Source organism: Aythya marila, assembly GCF_965140915.1.
Source record: "Aythya marila genome assembly, chromosome: 18".
NCBI lineage: Eukaryota > Metazoa > Chordata > Aves > Anseriformes > Anatidae > Aythya > Aythya marila.
In genome coordinates, this window is record NC_139059.1 from 1,070,766 (window position 1) to 1,094,492 (window position 23,727).

The following is a 23,727-nucleotide window of genomic DNA, read 5'->3' on the forward strand; positions in this document are numbered from 1 at the left end:
GGAGCTGCCTGGCCCTTTGCTGCCTCCCTGTTATCCTGGATGCGGGTCTCTTTTGGGGGCTGAGGCTGTGGGATGTCTCTGGGTCTCTCCTGCCCCAACCACCTGGACCCCGCGCTGCTTCTCAGCCCCTGCACCTCCTGCCAGCACGAGGAGGTGCCCGGAGTTGCTGCATCCCTGGGGGTGCAGCTCCACGGTGTTTAATTACCGCTCCCTGTACCCGCTCAGCTGCAGCAGCAGGGTGGGAGCCGTCCCCTGGCCGTGCAGGCTGAGCCTAGGGCTGCCCAAATGTGCAGCTCCATGGAGCTGTCCTCCCTCGGAGCGTGTTGCTGTGGCAGCCTTGCTGCTGCTAATTAAACCCCACAGGATGCAGGCGGCCCCGCGCCGCTTCCTCGGCCAGCCCCACGCAGCCCCTGGTACCCCAAAGGGGGGGCTCAGGCCACCGGGCTGGCGTCACCCCAAGCATCCCATCGCGGACCCAGCACACGTGAGGGCGAGGGTGAAGTCCAGTCCCTTTGTATTCACAGGAGGAGCCGATTTGTCTCTCCTCCTGGAGCTGCTGCCGGAGTCCCCGGGTGTTTCCGTGGCACCAAGGGGTGCCTGATCCCATCCCCGCGGTGTTTAATGGGACGGGTGGCCGTGCAAGACCCCGATCCCACGCATGAGCCAGCGACATCCCTGGCTCCTCGCGGCCTGGCAGCCTCTCCCCGGCTCGCAGCCGCCCTTCCTCTCCATGCAGCCGCAGCGACGCCGGCGGAGCCGCGGCAGTTTCTATGCCAACACGGCCGGAGCGCTGCCGGCTGGGGCTGCGGACCCCAATAGGCAAACATTTCCCAAAAGCACCCCTGGAAACCACGGCGAGGTGAAAACCTGAGCGGCCGCTGCTCCGTGGGCCTTGCTCCTGCCTCTGCTCTGGCTGCTCGTTGGCATCGGTGGGCACGGGGAGGTGACCGGGGCTCTGCGCAGCCCCGGGGCTGTGTCCCTGGGGCAGGGGGTGACCCCCAGCAGTGCCCCGAGCCCCCCGGCCACGGCTCTGTGCTCCCCCCCCCCCGCTGCTAACGCACATCCTGGAAGATGGAGCCGTTGGCAGAGAACAAGCCTGGGGTTTGATAGTTCGACTGTGGGAAGAAAATCAGCGCGATTTCCTAATTGGAGCAGTGGTGGGGACAAAGCAGGTTTGTTAGCGAGCTGCGCGCCCCACTGCAGGAATGTGACCTCTGCGAGCGCTGAGCGCCACCCGGCGCCTCTCAGGGCACGGCGGTGCTTGGCAGCGGCCAAAACGCTGCCGCAGTGACGGCTCTGATGGCAGAGAGTCGGGATTTCACCCTCTGGGGTCGCCAGGCCCACTTCCAGGCTGGTTTCAGGTTTGGGAGGAGCACCGGGAGGTGGCGGCTGGCCCCGGGTCACCCTCCTGCTCCTTCCCTGCTCTGCGGAGGAATGCGGTTCCTCAGGTCCTCGGGTGGCGGGTGAAGCTGCGGGCACACACCGTGCCTTTGTACGGCCGTCAGGGCCGAGTCACTTCTTGTCCCCATCTGACAGCTGCCACCCGAACACCTCCACCCGCGGCACCAGGGAGCGACCACTGGGGCTGGGGCTGGTGCGGGCTGCACCCAGGGCTGCGCTGAGTCACGGCCCGCACGGGCACGGTTCGCAGGGGAGGGAACAAGTGGAGACCAGTCCCAGGGACTGGTGCCTGTGCCTGTGCCACTGGGTTGGGAAGCGAGAAGGCTCCTGGCACCGACGGGTCTGGGAGAGCAGCCCCGGCCCCAGAGGGCTCCGCAGCGCGCGGTGACCGGTGACCCCGGCCGAGGCGCCAGGGGAGGCACTGCCCGGTGCAGCAACGTGATGCGAAATCCCATCGTGCCAATTATGCAAATCGCACAAACTATGCCTGCTATTCAGAAGTATCCCCAGAGATCTCCTTAGCGAGCTGTAATTCAGCATTACTCACTGCCGAAACCAGGCGCTGGGGCAAGCCAGGAGCGCGCGAGGCTGCGCCCGGCTCAGCAGCCTGGCGGTGCCCCCAGCCCCCTGCATCCCCTCCTGCCGCCCCCCAGCCCCTCTTAGCAGGCCTTGGGGCTGCTGTGGGGCTTTGATCCATCCACCTCTCAGCCTCGGCAGGCAACCTGCTGGGATCTGCCACTGGCCCTGCACTGTTACCAGCCCAGGTCCCCCCATGCCCTGTCCTGCCTCCCCCATCCCACCCGGTGCCTCCATCCCCGCCGCCCTCCCAGGCCCCACCACGGCGCTCTCCTTCTCCGCAGAGCTTTGTTCTCCCACCCACTCCCTGCTTTCTTCCGTCACTCCGGCTCCTCCCTGTGCTTGCTCTCCCCCGGCCCCACGGGATCAGCTCCTCCACGCAGGCTCCCCCGAATCCTGCTGCCAGCCCGGCACATGTGGCCCTGCGCCGGCACCGCACCATGGCACCGGTGCCACGAGAGCCCTCTGCCAGCACATCCCCAGCCCATGCCTGCATCCTGGGCCACCACTTTTATTTGCCATCAGTGACCCTGGGGACGGGCACTGATCCTGGCAGTGGTGCCCAGCCCAGCCCCGTGCCCCAGGAGCAGACGGCCGGGCTGGGAGCTGCTCCCCCAGCGCCCCACCAGCCCATCTCCATGCCCCATCTCTGCCTGCCCCTGCCCTTCAGGCTAACGTGGGGTGAGTTGTGGTGCTCGCTGTGCCTTGCTCTCTTCCCCTATGAAGTACCAGCGACCTACTTGGTGGCACGGATGGAGTCCTGCTCAGCAAAGAGCTAGATGAGGGCTCGAAAGTGCTGTCACCAGTGTTTCAGCCTCTCTGCTGGATTTCAGTGCCACAGCTTCCACCTAATAAAATAAGAGCCCGAATTGTTCATCCTTTGCTAATCCTCCATAAATGGCTTTACTTGATTCGTGCTTTGGGGGGTTTAACTGGCTGACAGTTGCTGACACACGCAGGGAATCTCCAATTTCATGGCAACTTTTCAGCCCCGACTCTCCAAAACCGAACCCCAAAATCTCACGCATGCAGCGCGCCGGCGGTGGCACAGGGGAGGGACGCAGCTGGGAAGGACACGAGGGTCCTGCTGCCGTGGTGGGACCAGGGGACACCCAGCTGGGCACCGAGGGCAACTGTGAGGCATCACAGCCACCCTGCCAGCATCCCGATGCCATCAGCGCTGCTGTGCACTTGTGCAAGGCCCCAGGGAGGTTTCCATCTGCCGGAGGGCAGCGACCGGCCCCAGGTGGTGGGGAGAGCCCCACGGAGCCCCTGCACTGCTGCTGCTGCTGGAGGGGGACGGGAAAGGCAGCAGGCAGGGAGTGCAGCAGCCTGGAGCTCGATGGCACAGGTCAGGGCTCAGGTTGCAGCCGCATGCGGACGGGAACCGCGCATCGATCAGCGGTACCCAGCCAAAGAGGCTGAGCGGGACGAGACGGCCCAGGGAACAGCACATCCTGCGCCGGGGGCTCGGCTGGGTTTGCTCAGACCCATTAGGCCGATTCCCCAAAGTGCCACGTCAGATGGCAGGAAAATCACGTTAAAATTGCTTTGGAAACAAATAACTCCTGGCAGAGCGCGGAGAGGACCCACAGCAGAACACACGCGGCAGCAGCGGGGCTGTGATGGGGAAGCCATCTGCGCCAGACAAAAAGTCCGGAAATTTCCTGTTAATCTCGTTAACAAGTTGACACTTGCAGGTACGCTGCTGCCTTGTGCCACACTGCGCAGAGGGGTAGAGAAGGAGATTTTCCTTCTGGCTCCTTTTGTTTCTGCACGCCATGAGCAGGGCACTGCTGCTGGCAGAGTGACGTGGGGGGAGCAGGGCAGCCCCTGCCCCTCACACCCACGGTCCCAGCCAGGCAAGCTGGTGACAAAGAAGGCTTCTGCCACCTCACCCAGCCAAGGGAGCCCCACTCCCTGCCACCAGCAGCCCCCTCCCTCCGTGCCCCCTCTCCTGCCCCTGCAGAGACACCACCAGGGCTGCGGAGCCGGGCGTCCTCTTGGTAGCGGCTGGGGCCACGTCATGGCCAGAGGTGCGAGGGATCATCACCTGCCTTCAGGTTTTTTTTCTCTCGTGTATGACAGGCTTTCCTGAGGCCACGAGGACGCAGGAGCTCCACCAACACCTCGCAGCCTCACCGTCCCCTCCCCGAGCAGCGATGTGGCCCCGCAGCCACCTCCCCAGAGGGACGCCGGGTTGCACGGACGGGCGTGCGCGTCTCCACCTCACCACAAATCCAGGGGGTGCCGGCCGTAACAGGGCCCCAAGGCAGCAAGTTTCCATGGGCTAAGTGCGTGGTGCATGAGAGGAGCCCTCCCCAGCCCTGCTGAGTGCTGTTGGACCCCGGCTGTGCCACCGAGCCCCTGCCTTTGGCCACCAACATCCCAACTTGGTGCTCGCCCCAGGTGCCGGGGAGCGTGACCCGGCTGGGCGCGCTGGCGTGACGCCATGCTGATAATTAGGAAGGAGCCTAATGAAACTTCTAAAATAGCACCATTTCCTCCACACACCTGCAGTCGAACTGGGTGGATTACATAAGTTGGTGTTGCCACAGCAACTTCGCTCCACCCGGGGCTGGAGGTGGACGGTGCCGCGTGCGTGGATGCGCCGTCACCCTGGGGAGAGACCGGGCGCAAAGGGGGTTTGGCAACGGGGAGGGCTGGCTCCACGGCCGGGGCTTGGGTCTGACCTCTGGGGCACGGGAACCCCGCTGGTGGCAGAGGTCTGGCGTGGGGGTGAGGTCCCTGCCTGGGGTCCTGCTCCTCCAGCCTGGCCCCTGCTCGGTCCCCGCCTGGCGAGGCAGCGGGCGAGGAGCAGCTGGAGGTGCTGCCTGGATGTAAGCAAACCCAGGGACTCCAACACCATGGTTACCCTGGGCACGCTCCAGCTGCCGCTGCTCCCCGGGGAGTGAATCACGGTAACAAAAAGACAGCTAACAGAAAAAAAAAAAAAAAAAAAGGAGAAAGCAAAGCAAATGGTATGGCACGAGGCGCAGGCAGGTTTTTCCTGCCACGAATTCCCAGGGCGCTGAGGGCAGGCGGCCCCGTGGTGGGATCGGCAGAAACACGGCCAGAGGCACCGACTGGGTGCCCGGCAGCGTGTTTGGACATGGGAAAAGCCAGGGGTAAAAGGAATTTGGTAAATCCTTTCCTTAATGTACGCCTGAGAAACCAGCGGGTGCTTACAGATGAGGATTTGCTTTGGGGGCGAGGGGGTGCGAGGCAGAAAGGCTTTCAGTACTCAGATTTCCTGGGGATAGAGATAAAGAGAAGCAGAAGACAGGAAGAAAGGAGAGCAGTTCGGAGGCTGGGAGCAGGCCTAGATGAGCGAGATTCTCTGAGGGTCGTCCCAAAAGGCCTCTTTTATTACGAGAAATTACAAATCCTTTTATCTTCTCCACCAGAAGAACAGCTTGTTTGAATTGCTGGGCTGTCACACTGGAATTAGATGCAAGAACCCCCCACATTCGTGACGTAGCGAAGAACTTACATAACGCAACTAAAAATAAGGTGATGGAGACGCGTATGGAGGCACTCTCCTCCCGGCCTCTTGCTCTGAAATCCCTCTCCAGCAGCAAAAAGCCAGCGGCGCCTTGGCCACGGGAACAGCCCCAAACCTCGGGCAGGAGCAGCCTGGAGCATGAAGCAGAGTGTGGGCAGCCCGGGGCCTGCCACCCATGGGGATGTCCCCCCCAAGGCGATGTCCCACCCATGGCGAAGTCCCACCCGTGGTGATGTCCCACTCAAGGGGATGTCCCCCCCCTTCTGTCCCCCAGCCCTAGCAGCAAAGGGTTAACCGGCCACACCAGAAAACGAGAAAAGCCTGCACACAGCCATAAATTCTTCTCTGTCCTCTGGTGTGGGAAACCTCTGAGAGGCCAAACTGGGAGCCAGGTGTGCCCGGGCTGAGCAGCACCCCTGGGTGCCCCCCGGCTCCTCGCCTGCGGGAGGTGGAGGGGAGGCAGCGGGGGGGCAGGAGCTGGGCTTTAGGGCCAAGGTCTGGACCGGCTGGGGCTGCTCCTGAGGCTGCTGCTTGGAATCGATGGAGATGACAGAAAGGCAGGCGAGGCTGCTGAACTACCTCACTGCACCCCGTGGCCAAGAGGCAGGAGGGGCAGGAGGGAAATGCTTGCTCCGAGGGCCAGGAGAGGCTGCCTGTGGTGGTGCTTTGCACCCTGGCACCTCCAGACCCTGGATGCTCCTTGCTGGCGTGGCCACAGGCACAAAGGGACAGGGACAGGGACAGGGACAGGGACAGGGACAAGCCCCTTGATGCTCTGGTTCAAGCGTGGACAGCACCGCAGGGAGCAGCAGGGGTTGGCTGCCTGGTGGGGACGGCCGTGAGGATGAGGATGGCCATGAGGATGAGGATGAGGATGGTTTGGTGCTGGCCCTGGAGGCACACGCTGCTCGCATCCCTCGGGACCCACACAAAAGGCACTGCCATCAATCCGAGGGACAGGAGTGGGACAGCTCGATGGCCGGGAGGGCTGAGGGGACGCCCGGAGCACCCCAGTGCTGGTGGGGTGAGGAAGGGAGAGCCCGGGGGGCAGCAGGCAGGGGCTGCCTCCCCTCTCCAGGCCGAGCCCTGCTCCTTGCTGCGCACAGACACTGAGGGCCCCGTGGCCGTGCCCACCCGTGGCACCCTCCTGTCCTTTCTGCATGGTTTCTGACATCTTTCCCCTTCTAACAGCAACTCCGTGCAGCCACCGGCTGCTCCTCACCCGGCCAGCACCGGGTGGGCAGGGGGAATGGGGTCAGCACGGGGGGCAGCGAGGGTGTGCGGCACAGCGGGGACTGCGGGGCACGGTGCAGGGTATTACGGGGGCACGAGGTATAGGATGGGTACGGGATGGAGTGTCACGGGGTGTGGGATGGGGAAGAGTGGGGGCTGTAGGATAGGTTATGGGGTGCAGTGGGGGGTATGGATGGGGAATGGGAATAGGGAATGGGGTGTGGGATGGGAATTGAGTATGGGATGGGAATGGGGAATAGGGTGCAGGATGGGAATGGGGAATGGGGTTACGGGGTGGGAATAGGGAATGGGGAATGGGATGGAAATAGGGAATGGGGTATGGGATAGGAATAGGGAATAGGATGGGATGGGTACGGGATGGGAATGGGGTACAGAGTGGGACTGGGGAATGGGATGGGAATGGGGTACAAGATGGGAACAGGGTATGGGATGGGAACAGGGTATGGGATGGGAACAGGGTATGGGATGGGAATGGGGTACGGCATGGGAATGGGGTACAGGATGGGAACAGGGTACAGGATGGGAACGGGGTGTAGGACAGGAGCGCGGTGGGCCACCATGGCCCACCCCCGGCTGCCCCCGACCCCACAGCGCCCAGCACCCCGCACCCTGCGCCCTGCCCGGCTCGGCTCGGCTCGGCTGGGCTCAGCTCCTCCCTGCGGGCGGGCCGGGGCGGTGCGGGGCGGTGCGGGCGGCGGCCGGGAGCTGATAAAAGCGGCGGCCCCGCTGCGCTGCGCTGCTCTCCGCTGCGCCCCGCACCGCCCGGCCCCGCTCCGCACCGCTCCGCACCGCCTGCCCATGGTGCTGCCCGGCCCGCCCGGCATGGCCCGCTCCGAGGAGGTGCACCGCCTCACCGAGAATGTCTACAAGGTGAGCCCGGCAACAGGTTTTTGTTTTTTTGTTTTTTTTTCCCCCCCTTCTTCTTATTTTTCCCTTCCCCGTTTTCCTCCCCTCCTCCGCCGGGCGCGGGGGCTGCTGCGGGGGCGGCTGGAGTAGGAGGAGAGGAGGTGGATGAAGAGGAGGAGGAGGAGGAGGAAAGAGGAGGATGTGCTGCCGCCGCCGGGGGGGTGGGGGACCGAGCCGCCCCCGCTCTCCCCCGCAGCCTGCACGGAGCGCTCCGAGCCCCGCCGAGGGGGCGCCGCTGCCCGAGCCGCCCCCGGTCCCTCCGCAGCCCCGGGGCGCGCCGAGATTGGAGCGGGGCCGGGGGGGGAAAGGGAGCGGCCCCCAACCCGGGGGGGGGGCCGTCCTAACCCCCCTGTCTAGGGTCACCTCGGGTCGGCACGGGCGAGGTCCCTGCCTCTCCTCGGGCACCTGCAAGCAGTTCGTGTCCTGGAGCTGCTGGATCTCCACATTGCCCGATTTGCCCCTTTTTTTTCCCCCCCGTCTCTCTCAGTGGTATGAGAAAAAGGAAATGTTTCGTGCGCTTTGGTCTCCCCTCGTGAAGGGAGAGCTTTCTGCTCCGCTGGGTGCTGTGCTGAGCCCAGGGGAACCTTTCTGTCCTGGCATGCGTGGGGGGTGTCATTCATTAAACTGGGAGGCTTGCGTGGTTCTCTGTGTCTTGAGTGGTCAGACTGAGTTACTTGGGAGCATTCAGGGGAAAAAAAACACTGACAGAAAAATTTAGCGTGAAAACCACCGAGGCAGGAAAGTTCCAAAGTCTCCTGTTGGCACCTCAGGCACAGCAGCTGCTCGAGCAGTGCTCGTGGCACCCGAGCTGTTTGGCTGCTGGTGTAGGGCAGGGCTGCGGCTGGAGCGTTGTGCACGGGCATCAAGCAGCACATGGGATTTGGGTATCCGTGGGACTCCATTTCACCCTTTAAATGCTGCTGGTCCCTCAGTCCCTGGGCTGTTGTCACATAAGCTGAGCCCATCACCCTAGGGTGCTGATTTAATGGCCCCAAGCACCCAAAATCTCCCCTCTCCTGTGCTCTTATCAGCGGGGCTGGGCGGGAGGTGCTGGAGCAGGGCGAGAACCGCACGGTGCTTTGCAGGGTGCTTTGCACACCCATGGTGTGCTCAGGCTCCAGGGGCAACTGCTCAGAGGGTTTCAGGTGGTGACTCAGGTGTTGTTTGAGGGGTGTTGTCCTGGGTGAGCTGTGGTGATGGCAGGTAACAATTTCTCCAGGACTCTGTGCGCAGCGAGCGCGCAGGGTGGCTCTCAGGCGGCTTCAAACCCACCTTGGTGTTTAGCCATGACTGGAGGGGAGTGCTGAGAAGTTCTGCCCTGAGAACAACTGCACTTAGGAGTGCTGGTCCCCTGAGAACCCAGGGGTGGACGTTGGTCGTGCTCTTTGCTTGCCTTTGCCCCTTGGCTCCATCGCTCCTGCGCTGTGTGAGCCGTGGGGCTGGGAACTTGGTGAGGAGCTCGCAGCGAGCGGCTGCGCTGCCGGTGTCCAAACCTGACCTGGCTGAAGGTGGTGTGGGGTTGTCCCAGCACACCGGGTCCCAAAAGCAAGCAAAGGGAGCATGAAGGTGACAGGCTGCAGTCAGGTCGCACCTGAATCTGATTGAGGGAGCAGCCGGGGTGCAGAGGGTGAGAGCTTGAAGCTGGAGGCAAATCTTGTGGCTTTCCCCAGCGACATCCAGCTTCTCAGCCCTGGTGACTGAAGGAAGACAGTGATGACTGTATTTGCATTTTCCTCAGTCAATGAGGTGCCTTTTCTCTGAAGATGATGGTGCTTTTCTTGGCTTCCGGAGGTGTTGCATGGGGTACGTGCAGGAAGCAGGCGTTTGCCTCTTTCTTGGAGGACTCGTGCAGCCCCGTGGAGCGCAGCGCCAGGGCTGGTGGCTCAGGGCAGTGATGGCTGCGAGCTCCCAGAGCTCTGGAAGCTTGGGAATCTCCCAGTCCAAAACCAGCCCCCAGTGCTTTGCATCCCTGTTGCCAAAGTGGTTTTTGTCCTGTGCTTTTCTGGCCTTTGCTGGAGCCTGAGCTGCACTTGGGGCAAAAATGGGGTCAGGAGGAGACAAACCAGGGCGCAGGGTGGGGGTGGCAGCAGCTCCGTGCCTCCCTTCCAGCTGCTGCCATCCTCTCCCCAGCTTCCAGCCCCACTGGGGCCATGGGGCCGCGCCGCTTCCCCTGCGGTGCCTGGAGCATCTCTCGCAGTCGCTCCCCATGCCCGGCACCCTTCTCCCCCAGCGCAGGCTTTCCTGAGGCGTTCTGCTTGGGAAGCCCATTGTAATTATGTTCCAGAACCAGTGTTCACCCTCGGAGTGACTGTGCTAATGAGATGGTGGAGGAGCTGTCAGCCGCCCCCTTGCCGATGCTGCCACTACAGGCAGCTGCCTACACATGTGTAGTAATTACAGAGGGAGACGGAGGATGCTGGCACCTTCCACCAACGTAATCCCACCTTCCCCTGGTGCTGATTCACTTGTGTGGACCTTGCTGGAGCAGCACAGCTGCGGGGCTGGCTCCGAGGGCTCTGCAAGCACGGGGCTGGGCAAAGCTCCCGCTGTAGGATCAGGCTCTGGCCACCCTCCCGTGAGCCCGGGCTGCTCCTGGTGCAGCAGCTCCCGAGCCCTGCTTCGTCCTTCGCACATCGCACAGAGCCTTGCAGGAAGGAAGGAGGGATGATTCCTCCTGCCCCCCCGAAGACAAATCTGTCTCACTTACGACAGATTAGATTACTGCAGTTTACAGGCCAACCTCCATTTCATTTTAGAGCCATTCCTTTGCGTGGAAGATTGCTTTGCAATGGTGCGTGAATAGCTCTGCGCTCGGAGAAGGGTTTGCTTAAAAACACCCCAAACTCGGAGCCTCGTGGTCTCGCACAAACACAGACACAATTTCTGATAGTCGCTTGCTCCACATCAGATGTAATAAATGTTATTGCCAGCGTAACAGCCTCTTGCCTCATTATCTCCAAGTCCAGAGGGAAGGGGAGATTCTTGCTCAAGTGAATCAGAAGGGAAATGGTGGGTGGCTCGGTGCGTTTGGCAGCGGAGGGAAAACGCGCTGTGACAGAAGATGAAAGAGCTGGCCCCAGAACCCAGCCTGTGCCACCCCCAAATTTTGTGTGCTGAGCTCTCGGGCCCTCGGAGCGCTGGGTGCTTCCTGCACCCTGAGCTCTGGGGCTCCGAGGTGCGCCCTGCAGCACCTCTGTGGATGCTGTGCTGGTGGCTGGGGAGCGGGCTGTGCCGAGCTGCTGCCCAGCACTGACTGCAGGAGGGTGCAGGGTGTGGAGACCGGGATCGGTGCCTCTTAGCGAGCAGGGCCCGGGGCTGTGGTGTTTCCACAGGGGCAGCCCAATTCTGCCGAGCTGCACCTCTGTGGGCGTCTCGGCTCTGCGGCGGAGCTGACTTGCAGCTTTGTGCTGATCGGGCGCTTCTGGCGGTGCAGGGCTGCCCAAGCTGCTCCTTCCTCTCCTTCCCATGGCTCTGCCACGGTGTGGAGAGGGGTTTGTGAGCCCTGCTGCACCCCTCAAATCCGCTGAAACATGCGGGTTACAAAGTGTTATCCAGAAGGTAGCTCACAAGCTGCCCAAGGTACCCCAAATGCGCCCTGTGTCGCTGGCTTTGCCTTGGGTGGCTCCTTGTGCTGCGCCTGCTCACAGCTGAGGTTTTGCAGCCCTGCTGCTCGTGTTGCAGGGCGTAGGGCAGCTGGCTGCAAGCAGCCCCCGTGCAGGCACTGGTCTTGCAAAAGCTCTTGGCAGAGCTGAGCCCTTTGGCACTGGGAGGAGTGGCCCCGCAGCCCCCAGCTCCTGGTGGCCGTTCTGGCTTACAGCAGAGCCCCCAAGGCCGGCTCTGCCCTGCGGTGTTCCTGCTTTTGGGATCCTGTGGGGTGCTCCCAGGGGGTGTCACCAGCCAGTGTGCTGCTGGTGCTCTGCACCCTGCAGGGCTCCAGCTCCCTCCAAGCCTGTACCCAGGCTCTAGCCCTGAAACTTGGGTGCCTTTATCCTCTGACGTGGTGTCTTGGTGAAATTCAGTGTTTTACAGCTTAAAGAAGGGTTCCTGCTCTTACCCTGCAGTCCCTTGCTTCCAAGCATCTTCTCCAGTACAGGCAGTGCTGAGCCCTGGCCATGCTGTTGGGCTGTGGGGCAGGGGCTTGTGCCTGCCCTGCCCTGAAGACCACCATGAGCCCTTCCTGCTCATTCACAGCGAATTTTGGGGTCTCTTGGCACAGTGGCCTTGCTGCTGGCGAGGGAGTGGTGAGGAACAAGAGCTATCAGCAGCTCTGCTTGGGAAAGGCTGCCGTGTGGTGTGTTACGGTACCTGAGACCCCAGGGACTTGGGATGGTGGGGGAATTCCTGGGGCAGAGCAGCGGGGTGTGTTGTAAGGCGCTGAGCATCCCTGTGGCCAGCACAGCCAGCCCCAGAGCTGGGGCTTGTCCCACCACCGAGCTCGGGGCAGGGCGCACGGAGGTGGTGGCAGCAGCGGGGTTTGTTTGGACATTAAATATTAACACAGAAATAATGGAAGGCGTTCCCAAAGCAGGGCTGACCCATTTAGAAACAAAACTTCCTCGTAGCTGAGCTGCCAGCGCGGGGTGGCTCTGCTGTAAGGAGACCCCCGCGGAGCTTGGCACGGCCACGGTGTCCCTGTGGGGTGCCTTGGGGGTGTGGGGTGGGCTTTGGGGAAATCATGAAGCCTGTTCATTTTATTTTTTTTAAAGACTTCAGGGAGGTGGTGTGAAGGTCTGCCTCCTGTGCAAGGGAAACTTGATACAGCGCGAGCCAGCTCCGCTTCCAGCTTGTTCTTGGGGAGCACTCTTAATTGACTTTTAATTGTGGGCTGGTTATTATGGCACTGGAGCAGCAGGTGAATCCTGGCTGTAGCACAAAGTGGAGCCCACTCGGAGGGGAGAGATGTTGAGCTCGCTTGCTGTGGACTCTTCTCCCCCCCTAACTCACAGGGCTGTGTCCTGGAGGCCTCGTGCTTTGCATTAGTTTCGTTTTTGGCAGCTGAAAAAAGCCATGCCAATCCCAGAGAGCTGAGTGGTATTACCCAGGGAATTTAGCGTAGTGGAACAAAGCAAAGCCCTTTCAACCTTTGGCTGCCAGATTTCTTTTTTGTCTGTGTTTTTCTAAACTCTGCCCAGGCTGGCATGTGGAAGGCAAACAACTTGGGGGTGGTGCTGATGGAGCAAAATTTGAGGGAGAGTGAGATTTGCTTTCAGTACCAGAATTGCTCCAAATACCAGCTTCAGGGTAGCGTCTGGCAAACCTGGCTTCACCTTCCCAGCTCACAGAAGCCCCTGCAGGAGCCCACAGACACACACAGACCGCTCCCTGCCCTCTCCGTGTGCCCCTCTGGGGGCTGCTGGCCCACCAGTTCCCCCAGCAGGCAGCTGTGGTGCTGTGCTGGGTCTCCTGGGCACGAGAAGCGGTTGCTTGTTGAGCACAGTCCCTGATGTAAAGGTGTTTATCTTCCAGTGTTTGTTTCTTCCTGGCAGCTGGTAGCTCTCCAGCTTCTCTGTGTTGGGGGATATGGAGGTGTTAGCTCTGGCGTTGGCTTCCTTTCCCACCGTGCCAGTGAAAATGAGGGCTGAAAAACTCTATTTTTATCTCCGGAGTGAAGAGCCCTTTTTTTTTTTTTTTTTTAATGCCCTTATCCTGCGGGGCTGTTTATGTTGGAGTCTCTAGGCCATGTCTTAAAGACATTCACTTTCAGCAAACTTCCTCTTAGGGGTTTCAGGGGTTTTATTTGGCCAGCACAAGTCGCCTCCCTCCCCTCCCCTCCCCTTGGTTAGCGGGATCCTTTCTGCTTTGCTCTCCCTCTTGATGCGGCCGTGCCGTGTCCCTGCAGGTCGAGAGGAGCTCAGCTGCTTTCAGCCCTGAGCTTTGCTCCCTGGCGCTGCCACCTGCAGCAGTGCCCTGGTGCTGAGCCCATTCGGGTGCTGGTTCTTGGAGCCTCGTTCTTTGGGGAAGATTTGTTTATTTGGGCACTGCTGCAAAAACTGGTTTATTTATATACACACACGCACGCATACATACACAAACACTTACTGTGCTTAACCCAGCAAACTGTTCAAAAATCCTTTCCCTGCAGAAATTCTGCCAATTTCCCTTCTGCACGGGCGCTGCTCAGCCTCAGGTGGCTGGGGCCGAGCTCTGCGTGGCGGTGGCACGCTGCTGGCAGCGGGGCCGCGTCCGACCGAAGCCAAACGTGACGTGGGAAGGACGGAGCAGCCCTCCCCGGTGCTAATTAGCTCCTGTGCAATTGCCTCCTACAATTAGGGAAAACAACTCGCTACGTGGCTTGTTGCTACAGGTTAATTTTCTCCTCTCAAGCTGAGCGCGTTCGCTGAGCGGCTCCGTGCTGCCCCGGAGGAGCCCTCCTGTGCTGTGGGAGGCTGCGTGGCCTGGCCCACAGCCCCAATTAGCCCTGGAGTCCTCATTAGCCTCGTGCTTGCCACGTAAGATCCCCTTGGGTCGTCTCCTGTCCCTTGCAGGGCTGTGCATCGTGGGCTCTGAGGCTTGGCAGCTTTGCTCGGGGCTGCCCTGGGGCTCTGCCCCCTGTCCCCCAGCTGTTGCTGCGTTACGGGGGGGATTTGGGATCCCCTGTGCCAGCACTGAAGCGATGCCCTTGGTGTGCTCGGCATTGACTGGGTCAGAGCATCATCCCACGCAGGTTGCTGCTCATGGAAATTAAATTTTGAACAAGGGGAAGGTGACAGCTTGGCTGCCCCAGCCGATCCGTCCTGCGCGCAGGCACCCGCAGAAGAAAATGAAAACCGCTGTGCCCGGGAAAGGCCAGGCAGCAGGAACTCGGGATAAAAACACCCCGGGCAGAAAATGAGCTTTATAGTGTTTGGCCAGCTTCAGATGAGGTGACAGCTGCTTAATCAGCTTATTTGACAGAAGTTTCTGTCTGCTGCCTTCCCAGCACAGGGAGCTGCTGGCAGCAGTGAGGGGCAGAGCCCCGGTCCCCTGGGCACCCACAGCTGGGGACGTGTGGGCAGCTGCCCACGGGATGGGGCAGGGGTGTGGGGCTGGATCCAGGGGTGCTGCAGGGTCTGGAGGGTGCAGTGGGCATGGAGGCATCGCTGCCTTTTTCCCAGCCCGGCTGGGAGTCCGAGCTCTGTTCTAGAGCTGCTGTCGGTGCTGGGAGTGAGTCGCTTTGGCAGGAGAGGGTCAGTCGCTGCTGTGACAAACGTACAAAGAGCTGTTCTTGTGTGTGATCCGATTAGTCCTTCTCTGCCTCATGGTTAAATAAGGATCTTAAAGGGAGGGAGGAGGGAAAGCCCCGCAGACTGGTTCTGGTGTGCCGTGTTCTCGTTTCTGCATTTCTGGGCAGCTGGGAAGTGACACCAAGCGCTCGGCCGCTGGGGTGCAATTCTTCCCATGGAGCTTTAGCCACAGCTGGCACCAGCTTGCTGGGGATGATGTGCTGCTTGGGGCTGTCTTGGCTCAGCAGTTGCTTTGGATGCTGCCCTCCAGCCCCTCCTGCTTGTCCGTGGCAGACCAGGCTGGTGCTGCCGTGCTGGTCCCAGGACGGGGCTTTCAGCAGCGGTCACCTCCCAGTGCACCGCTTGGCCTGAGGGCTGTGGGCTGCCCTCTCAGCCAGTTATGGTCATTTACACCACGTTATGGCCACTTTCACCATATCTGATAATGTTCTGGGCTGGAGCAATAATTACATTGCAGCTCCTGTGTAAGGCTGTAGGTCCCAGCTGCTCTCCAACGAGCACGCTGTGGAGCTGCATTGCCATGCACCATCCACCCCGTGGGGTTCAAACCTGGACGTGGTCCCTCCTGGTGAAGGGAGGGTGCCTGAGAGGTCTGCCCACCCCCCTCCTGTGCCTGGGCTCTGCCCCTGGTATCAGTGGCCCCTGGGGAAGCTGCTCCAGGGTGGCTGCGCTCAGCGGAAGGCAGCGGTGCCCTCAGTGGGGCTGGGCGAGGGATGGTTCGGGTTGTTCCTGGCTGTGTTCAAGAGTTGTTGTGTCAGATTTAGCATTGGGCCACTTCCATGTGTTGTGCATTCAGTTACCCACAGTGGAAGTTACCCCAAGTTACCCCACTTGCCCTTCTGGGCCATTAGGGCCGCTGGTTTGGAGCAGTGCTGCCAAGATGTGGCTGTGCCGAAGGCTTCGGTGCGCAACCAGCGTGCTCGGGGTGTCGGGAGGTTTGTGCTGGGCTCCAGGGGGCTTTGCTCTGTCTCTGCCTTCGTGAGCACAGAGCTGGCCCTTCAGCGTGAGCCCTGAGCTGCCCCCAGCTCCTGACACCTCTGCTAACGTTTGCTGTCCTCTCTTCCAGACGATCATGGAGCAGTTCAATCCCAGCCTCAGGAATTTCATTTCTATGGGGAAGACCTATGAAAAAGCCTTAGCAAGTAAGTGAAACCACACTGCTGGTGTGTTTATTGCTGAAACGCTGGAGGGTGTGAGCCCTGTGCAGGTCACACGTTGTTGAATCTCTAAAATTATTTAAGTTCTCTTTAAAAGTGTCACTTAAATATTCACACTCTCCAGAACAATACATTGGAAAAGAAGGAAAAAAAATGAAATATTGGTGGCAGCTCTCAGCTGGGAATATAGGGTCCCATTGGGAGCCACTAGAGAAGCGTAGATTTAACTGAGCAAACTGAATTGATGAAAACCAAAACCCAACTGTTTTGACTTGATGGCTTTGGATGCCCAGCTCTGCAGCAGCTCCGTGCAGAGGTAGCTTGCTCTGCCTCTGCTCGCTTCAGAAAATTGCACTGCGTGTCTCCTGGATTTTATTTTTTAAATTGGTTCGGTGAAGATGCCTTCGAGGGAGGAGGCTGTCATAATCTTAACTCGGTAGAAAAAAATATTTGTCTGATGTTCTTAAAGGGTGGTGCTAGAAACACGACCTCTGGGAAGGATCTGTGTGTTCCTGCCTCGTGCCTGGAGCCTGTCTTGTTCCCTGCAGCCAGGCTGGGCTCCTGGGTATTTCCATGGGGGTCTGGTGGATGCAGGCCCCCTTGGCATCCCTCCGAGCTGTGCTGCCTCTCTACCCAGTGGTGTTTTTGGGGCTGGAGGGGGAGAAGAAGCTGTGGTGGGGGTGACGTCCTCCTGGGGCACCGCGGGCTGGCACTGCACAGCCCCTAATGATGCTACCGAAGTGGGGCTCGTGCTTTGGGTGTGCTGCTGCCACTTGGTCCATGCTTGGCCTCCAAACTGGTGCAGGCACTGGGGAGAAGCAGTCCTGGGGGGCAGAAATGTTCTGAAATGTTCCACTGGTGCATGGTGTACCCACTTGGCTGGCACAGCTGCTTCCAGCGTGCCGGGTTTGTCACAGTTCGGAGCTGGGCGCACAGTTACTGCAGTGCTGTGTGGAGACCCGGTGTGATCATCCAGCTTCTGTTTTCCTCACATCCCTGCTCTGGGTGTGCTTTGAGGCCAAGATCTTCCCGCAATCTTTAAAGCTGTCTCTGGCCATCCTTCATTTGGGATCCTGGAGCTTGTGGGGGCACCTGAAGGAAGCGCATTAATCAGCGAACGATGCTGGAAGAGCTTCGGTGGTGCATGATCCGGTGGCGTTGAGCTGTGGAGCTGTACAACACGTTCTCGTGATTAGAGGAAACCCCCTGCTTATCTGATTAAAGTGAAGTGTGTAGCTGGAATGTCAACAAACAAGACTGAACTCCTAATGAATGTCTGTGATAGTCAATTATTCCACGGTGCTTCTTCTGAGCAGCACTAAGCAGGCTGATGGTTACGCAGGAATGAAAACCACCGAGGTCTTGCACGTACCTTTTTTTCTCCTAAATAGCTCTGTAATCTTGCTGCGCTAGCTTTCCTCCTCGGTGTGTTCTTTCTGCGCTAATTTTGCCTGTTTGTTGTCTCACCCCTCCCCGTGGGGTTAAGCCCTTTGAAGTAAGAGCTTTTTTGTTTTAGTGTCTAGCACCTATTCAGTGCCGTGGAAGTTGTAATAGCCATGAAAGAGACCATAACCTGCCTTTTTTTGATGCTCTTAGGTATGACATACGCAGCAAAAGGATATTTCGATGCTCTGGTTAAGATGGGAGAGCTGGCCAGCGAAAGCCAAGGATCCAAGGAACTGGGTAAGTCACCTGCTCACGGCTGGATGAGGTCAGTCCGGGGCAGGCTGAAAGCAGGGGATGGGACCAGCTCCATGCTGGTGGGGAGAAGGAGCTGGGTGTGGGGCTGATCCTCCTGATATAAACGATGGTTGTGCCTCTCTTCGCTGTTAATGTAGCTTAAAAAAATCCTGCTAATCTTAGTCTCTGGGTTCTGAGATGTCAGCTGCTCGTGGTGCTGGCGGAGGGGAAGTGTTTGCACAGAGCTGCTTCGCTGGTGCCTTTGTCTCAGCTCAGAGCAGCCCCAGCTCCCCGGGAAGCTGTGGCAGTGCTGGGCACCTCCGTGGGCTTCGGTCCTGAGAAAGAGCAGGAGGTGGGGATGCCTGGGGACACGCAGGTCGGGCGTGCTGCAGCAGGGCTCCTGGCAGCATCGCAGCGTGTGGGAGCTGCGGTCGTACCCAGCGCCCTGCTGAGCTCAGCGGAGCCACTGCAGGGGCTGCTCGTGCCCTGCCTGCTGTGTCCCAGCACGGTGCCACTGGTGACCTGCTTGGGCACATGTCCGAGCTGTGACATGCTGAGTCCCACTGCTCTGTGCCCATTTTCTTCTTGCATTTGCTCTTTGGGGAGCTGCTGTTCCCAGGGCTCTGCTGCAGCTCATGTTCCCCCCCGGGGGTGCCGTGCTCTGTGCTCCAGGCTCCCTGTGCAGCCCCAGCTGCGCTCCCGCCTGCCACCTCGCTGGCCAGATGCTGCACAAGTTGTGCTCTTTACTGCCATCCGAGGCAGTGGATTTTCAAGGAGGTGGCTGTGAAGGCTCCCGGGGTGCTGAGCAGCCCCCAGCAGGGCTGGCCTTGGGCTCCTGGTGCTGTGCGGTGCCGGAGCCACGGCCGGATCCAGCTCCGGCTCTGCTGCACGCAGCTCGTTGGCGTAGTCTGGGTTTTTATGGAGAGGCACGAGGTGTCTATGGAAACCGGCTTTATCGCTCGGATTAAAGCTGCCTATAGCAATCTGTTTCTGTTTAATAAATAAAGCGAGAGCCCTGCCGGCGATGCGTGCAGCAGGCGAGGCTGAAGGCTGTGCAGACCTCGTTCGAGGGCTTCCTCTGCTGCTCGCGAGGCTTTCACTGCCTCTTTGGGGCCGCAAGCCACGGTGGCTTTGTCATCCTGGAAGTGAAAGTCTGGGGAAGGTTCCCCAGAGCGGTTCAGCCACGTGGGCAGGAGCTGGGGCCACAAACCCGGCTTCCCCTTTGGAGCAGCTGCAGGATCCGCTCGCCCTGGAGTGGCTTCTGGTGGCCCTGCTTCCCAGGGGAAAGCAGCCTGAAAGCAGGCTTTGCAAGGGCTCTCCCGGTGTGCACGGGATATTTTGGGGTTGGTTTCAAATGCTCGCAGGTGACTGCTTCCCATCCGTGGTGTGCAGTTTGGGGGCTCGGCGGTGGAAGGGGATTTCTGGCAGCCCTGTTAGCCCTGACCCACACCCAGCGGCTGCTCCTCGGCCCTCCTGCTGCGGTGATCTTGCTGGTTATTTATTGTGGCAGCTGCTCTGCACGCAGAAGAAAGCGGAGATAAAATTTCTGGCTGTGGTTCCCTGGAGCTGATAAGAGGCAGGGACGCCACCCCGTCCCAATGGGATGTGCAAACGGGCTGAGGAATGCTTCAGCCTGGGCTGTGCCAGCCGAAGGTAGGCAGTGCCTGGGAACACCTTGAGCTTATCAGCCCTCTGCTGCGACTGCTGATAGCGCTGGAAGCCAGCCCTGGGGTCTGGGTTGTTTCATGCCTTACCAAAGGCTGTAGCAAATGGGGCTGTTTGTAATGACCGCTCACATTCATGGGCCTGAGCTGGTCCCGTTGTGGGTGGGATCCTCCCCAAAGGGCAGCACAGGGGATGCTGCTCCAAGAGGAGGATCGGGGATTTGTTTCCTCCTTAACACTTCTCTGAGCATGGGTATTTTTCTGGGGCCATTTCTGGGACAAAGCATCAATAGAAAGTAAAACTACGGCAGATCTTCTCTGAAAGGAGATGAAAGCCTGCATCTGTCCCAGCTCCTGATGCCTGCCCTGGCTCTGCACCCTCCTGGAGCAGGGTTGGGGCTGACCCTGCCGTGGCCCCTCCAGCCCAGCTCAACACCACAGCAGCACGTGCGGCTCTGAGGAGCTTGTTCTTTAATCTGAGTGCTGGAAAGCCGCCTGTTGGTGGTCCCTTCCTCAGCAAACATGCTGGGTATCCAGAACAGGACAGCTTGCTGGCTGGTTCTGCTTGGTGTTTGCTTTATTTAAAAAAATAAATAAATAAAGATGCCACACGCTTACCTTGCTGCCCCCCCGGCGCCTGCCAGGCTGCTGCCTCCAGCCTGGCTCTGTGCTCAGCGCTTCACATGTCTCACAAATTCCCCACCAGATTTTTGGAGCAGCGTATAGATGGGATAATCTCACGCAATAACGGGAAACCTAGCAATCATGAAGCCCTTGAGTTGTAATCCGCTCTGTGCCCTGGGTTTTTGGGCGCAGGCACCCAGTGGGGCTGTCATGCTGTCAGCCCCACTGCGGGGTTTGGGATGTTCAGAGTTGGGTTTTCTTCAGACCAAAGGTGATGTCCTGGCTAGGTACGGCGTGCAGCTTCCCTCAGGCCCTGCACAGCAGCAGGATGCCCCAAACCAGCTGCTTGAGGCAGCTCGGTGCTGGCTGAGCTGCTCTGTGCTGCCCTGGGAGGAGGCAATGCTGGGGGTTCATGTGCTGAGCTGGCCTGGGCTGCGCTTTGTATCTTGAGGCTCTCAAATGTTAATTTTTGCAGTTAACGCTGTCTGCTCGGTGGAAACTTGCTCTGGGAAGCTCCTAAGGAGCCTGAGTCTGCCCCCAAAGTGCTCGGGTACCTTTGGCCCTTGTGCTGCTGCTGCCAGCAGAAATGCAGCGCTGAAATCACCTGGATGCTGCTCAAAGCGCTTCTTCCAGGGGCTGAGCAGCACCTGCAGAGAGCTCCTTGGGCTGGGGGAGGGTTTCGTTTTGGGGCTGCGTTTTCTCCAAGGTCCCCTTGGACCAGAGGCTGAGTGAAGCCCGGCGCCACGACGGGGGAAGGAATGCAGTAATTAGTTTTCCATTGTTCAGCTGCAGCGAGCCTCCCTGAGATAATGGGCCTTTTGATGCCCGGTTTGCCCGATAAAATCGTATCCCGTGGCACCTCTGAGCTCCAGTCTGCTGCCGAGCTGCCCGATGCCAGTGCAGGAGGACACCGGGCTCCGAGAGTGGTGCTTGGCTTACGGACCTGGGGTGCTGGATCTGCACCTCGCAGAGTGCCCCAGGAGGGGCTCTGTGGCTGGTCCCAGTGGGGACAGCCCAGGGGTGCTACTGGTGGGGACGGGAGCAGCCTGGTGGGACACCCCAGGCTGCCCAAGCACGTCCCAGCTCCTGGCTTGGCTCTCGGTGGCCTTGGCGCGGTGCGGAGGCTTTGTGCTGCGCTCGATGCTCTGGGGAGGTTTATTAATCTGTTAATTGGATTTGCAGCTGTTTTGGGTAGGAGCTTCCTGCAGCAGATATAGATCCGCAAGCGCCAAAGGTCATCGTAGCAGCAAAGTGTTTAATACGTGAGCCGAGGGGGCCCTGAGGTGCTGGAGCAGCCTGGTGGTGGCCGTGGTGCTCGGTGCCTGCTCGTCCCCGTGAGAGCAGAGCCTGGGAAACCAGCACAGCTCTCAGGACGTCTCCCCCCACGATCTGCAGCTTGTGGTGTCCCTGCAAAGTGCCCCTGGGTGGGGGAGCAGTGGGAATCCCGTGGCATCACCCTTCTGAGGTTGGACTTAACGATGCGCTTCAGCAGGTAATGATCTGGCACTGCCAGAAGGGATGGGTGCTCTGGAGCCGGGTGCTCCCACCTGCAGCTCTGTGAAAGGCTTCATTTGCCAGAGGAATTGTTCCTGAAATTCAGGACTCTGCCTCCGAGGTTGTTCTTAGCCAGAAACTTCCCAGCATGGGGGGCACGATGGCCACAAGCAGTGAGTGTGGTCCCCTCACCTCTGTCCTGTGAGCGCCGGGCACCCTGCACTGAGCATCACTGAGCTGCTTGAGGACACCCTGGTGAGATCCAGGTAATTCATGTAGTGGGGTCTATAAGAAAGGGGCTCGTTAAATCCAAGCTGCAGGAATAAAACAATGCCTTTAAAAGCTGCCTGCCCCAGGGGGGACTGCTCTGTCTGCGTTGCCTTTTCGCTGCCTGAAACCTTCCCTGTCGGAGCAGCCTCCCCCTCCCTGGGTTGCTCTCACCACCTGTGCCTGGGGAAGCGATGGAGGCTGCTAGGTGAGCAGCTGCCAAGAGCTCGGTGTCTGGCTGCAGCTGCTGGCTCTTCACAGCCTGTGTTTAATGCTGGGATTTCAGCCGTGGCAGTGACATCTCCTGGGGGTGCCACCTGCCTGCGCCCCCGGTGCCCAGCCCCATGGGGACAAGGACCCCGGTGCTGTGGTGGGGTCCATGAGCCACGTCCAGGGGCTGGCCTCTGCTGTCCAACAGCAGCAGAGCTGTGAGATCGTGGGTTTTTGGCAGGGGTGCAACCTCCTTTTAGGCAGGGGTGCATTGTCCTCCATCTGGAGATGGGGACATGAGGGGGAGCAGCGTGTCGGTGGCTCCACTGCTTGCCCAGACCTGGGTCCTGGAGGCACTGGGTGCCCGTGGGGGTCTGTGCCCCTCTGTGCCCATGAATTAACCCCAGGCCAGAGGCACAGCAAGGGCTCAGCCAGCGAGGGTCTGCTGCTGGAAACGTGCCCTGCACCTCTCTTGAGTCAGGGTGTCTGGGGAAGCCTTCGCTTCTTTCTTTACCTCATCTCCAAAAAAAAAAAAAAAAAAAAGTCTTAAGCTTTGCCAAGATGGGTTGAAACGCAGGCTGGAAACAGAACTGATCATTATAATGCTGATGAGTTGCTAATATAACAGCAACAAATCCTGTGTGATCCTTTCAGGCTGCGATAAATAAATGAAACCTTTTTGAAGAGGAAATAGATGAATCAGTGAGGAGAAGCTGATTGTTTTCCCATACTTGTATCCTTCCCACTGTACATGCACGAATCTTCCTCCACGTTGCCTTGCAATTTAATGTCAGAGCTGATAAAGTCAGGTTCTGGAGCCTTCTTGGCTGAATCAGGAGTTCAGAAGTGCTTTTCTCAGTGGCTTAAGGGCTTGTCTGTGGCTTGCGCAGCATCTCATGAGCTTGGATCAAGACGCATTAATATCAGAGGAGAAATAAGATCGTGGAAGCTTTCAGTAGCACGCTTCTGTTGTAAATCTGGTTGGATGGGACCTTCAGCAGATCTCTGCGAGCGGCTGGAGCTGCTGCCAGGCTGTGCGTTTTGAGGACAGGTTGGGAAGCATCCGCACGACAGCTCAAGTGCCAAACTCTGGCTGTGGGAGCCCAGGGCTCCAGCCAGGCTCGCTGCTGGTCCCAGCAGTAACTGGTGGTGGTGGGAAATGCTCTGTTCAGAACGGGCCCAGGCTGACACCTCCCCTTAAATAACTGCTGGAGCCCTGTTCATGGCACACCTTTGGCTCTATGATCCAGGAGGCAGCGCTCAGACAAGTTGCCCTGTAACTCCTTCACCTTTTCCCACTTAACAAACCAATTCTCCTCTCTGCCTGCTTGGCTACTTCCATCCCAATGCTGTCGCTTTGCCTGGTCCCCCTTAAAGCAGGGGGGAAAGAGCTGGGGATGGCTGGGCCCCTGGACCCCTTGGTTTTGCCTCCCTTTTTGCTCCGTTTGGGAGCAAACTGAGCATCCCTGCTGGGTGCTGCTGGGGTGCTGCCTGGGCAGCTGTGCATCGTTTTGGTGCTTTTATTGGAAATGGCCTGCATCGAGCTCGAAGAAAAAGGTGCTGGGTAGGCTCAGGGCTGAGAAACGAGACGCTGCCAGCCGGCTCCTACTGCTCTGCCTTCTGGCCGGGCAGCTGGCTCCTGCAGGGCTTGCGGTGCCCGATTGCAATCTAAGGGATGTGGAACAACCTGTTCGGCTGTTCCTCGCTGGGTGTGGTGGGGAAGGGCCCACAATAGCCCCTATAGTTCTCCGAGAATGATACTGTGA

At 59.5% G+C, this 23,727-nt stretch overlaps 1 protein-coding gene across 4 annotated transcripts in view; it reads left to right on the forward strand.

Moving 5' to 3' along the window:
* Positions 1 to 7,478: 7,478 nt before the first annotated feature.
* Positions 7,479 to 23,727, forward strand: part of BAIAP2 (BAR/IMD domain containing adaptor protein 2) — a gene marked incomplete at its 3' end in the record, with an annotated part of 42,247 nt that continues 25,998 nt past the window's right edge. For all 4 annotated transcript variants that reach the window (XM_082774816.1, XM_082774815.1, XM_082774817.1 and 1 more), the window contains exons 1-3: positions 7,479 to 7,606; positions 15,932 to 16,007; positions 17,619 to 17,705. In XM_082774816.1, the coding sequence (XP_082630942.1) occupies positions 7,535 to 7,606; positions 15,932 to 16,007; positions 17,619 to 17,705 (235 nt within the window). In that variant the 5' untranslated portion in view covers positions 7,479 to 7,534. The remainder of the gene's footprint in view (positions 7,607 to 15,931; positions 16,008 to 17,618; positions 17,706 to 23,727) is intronic.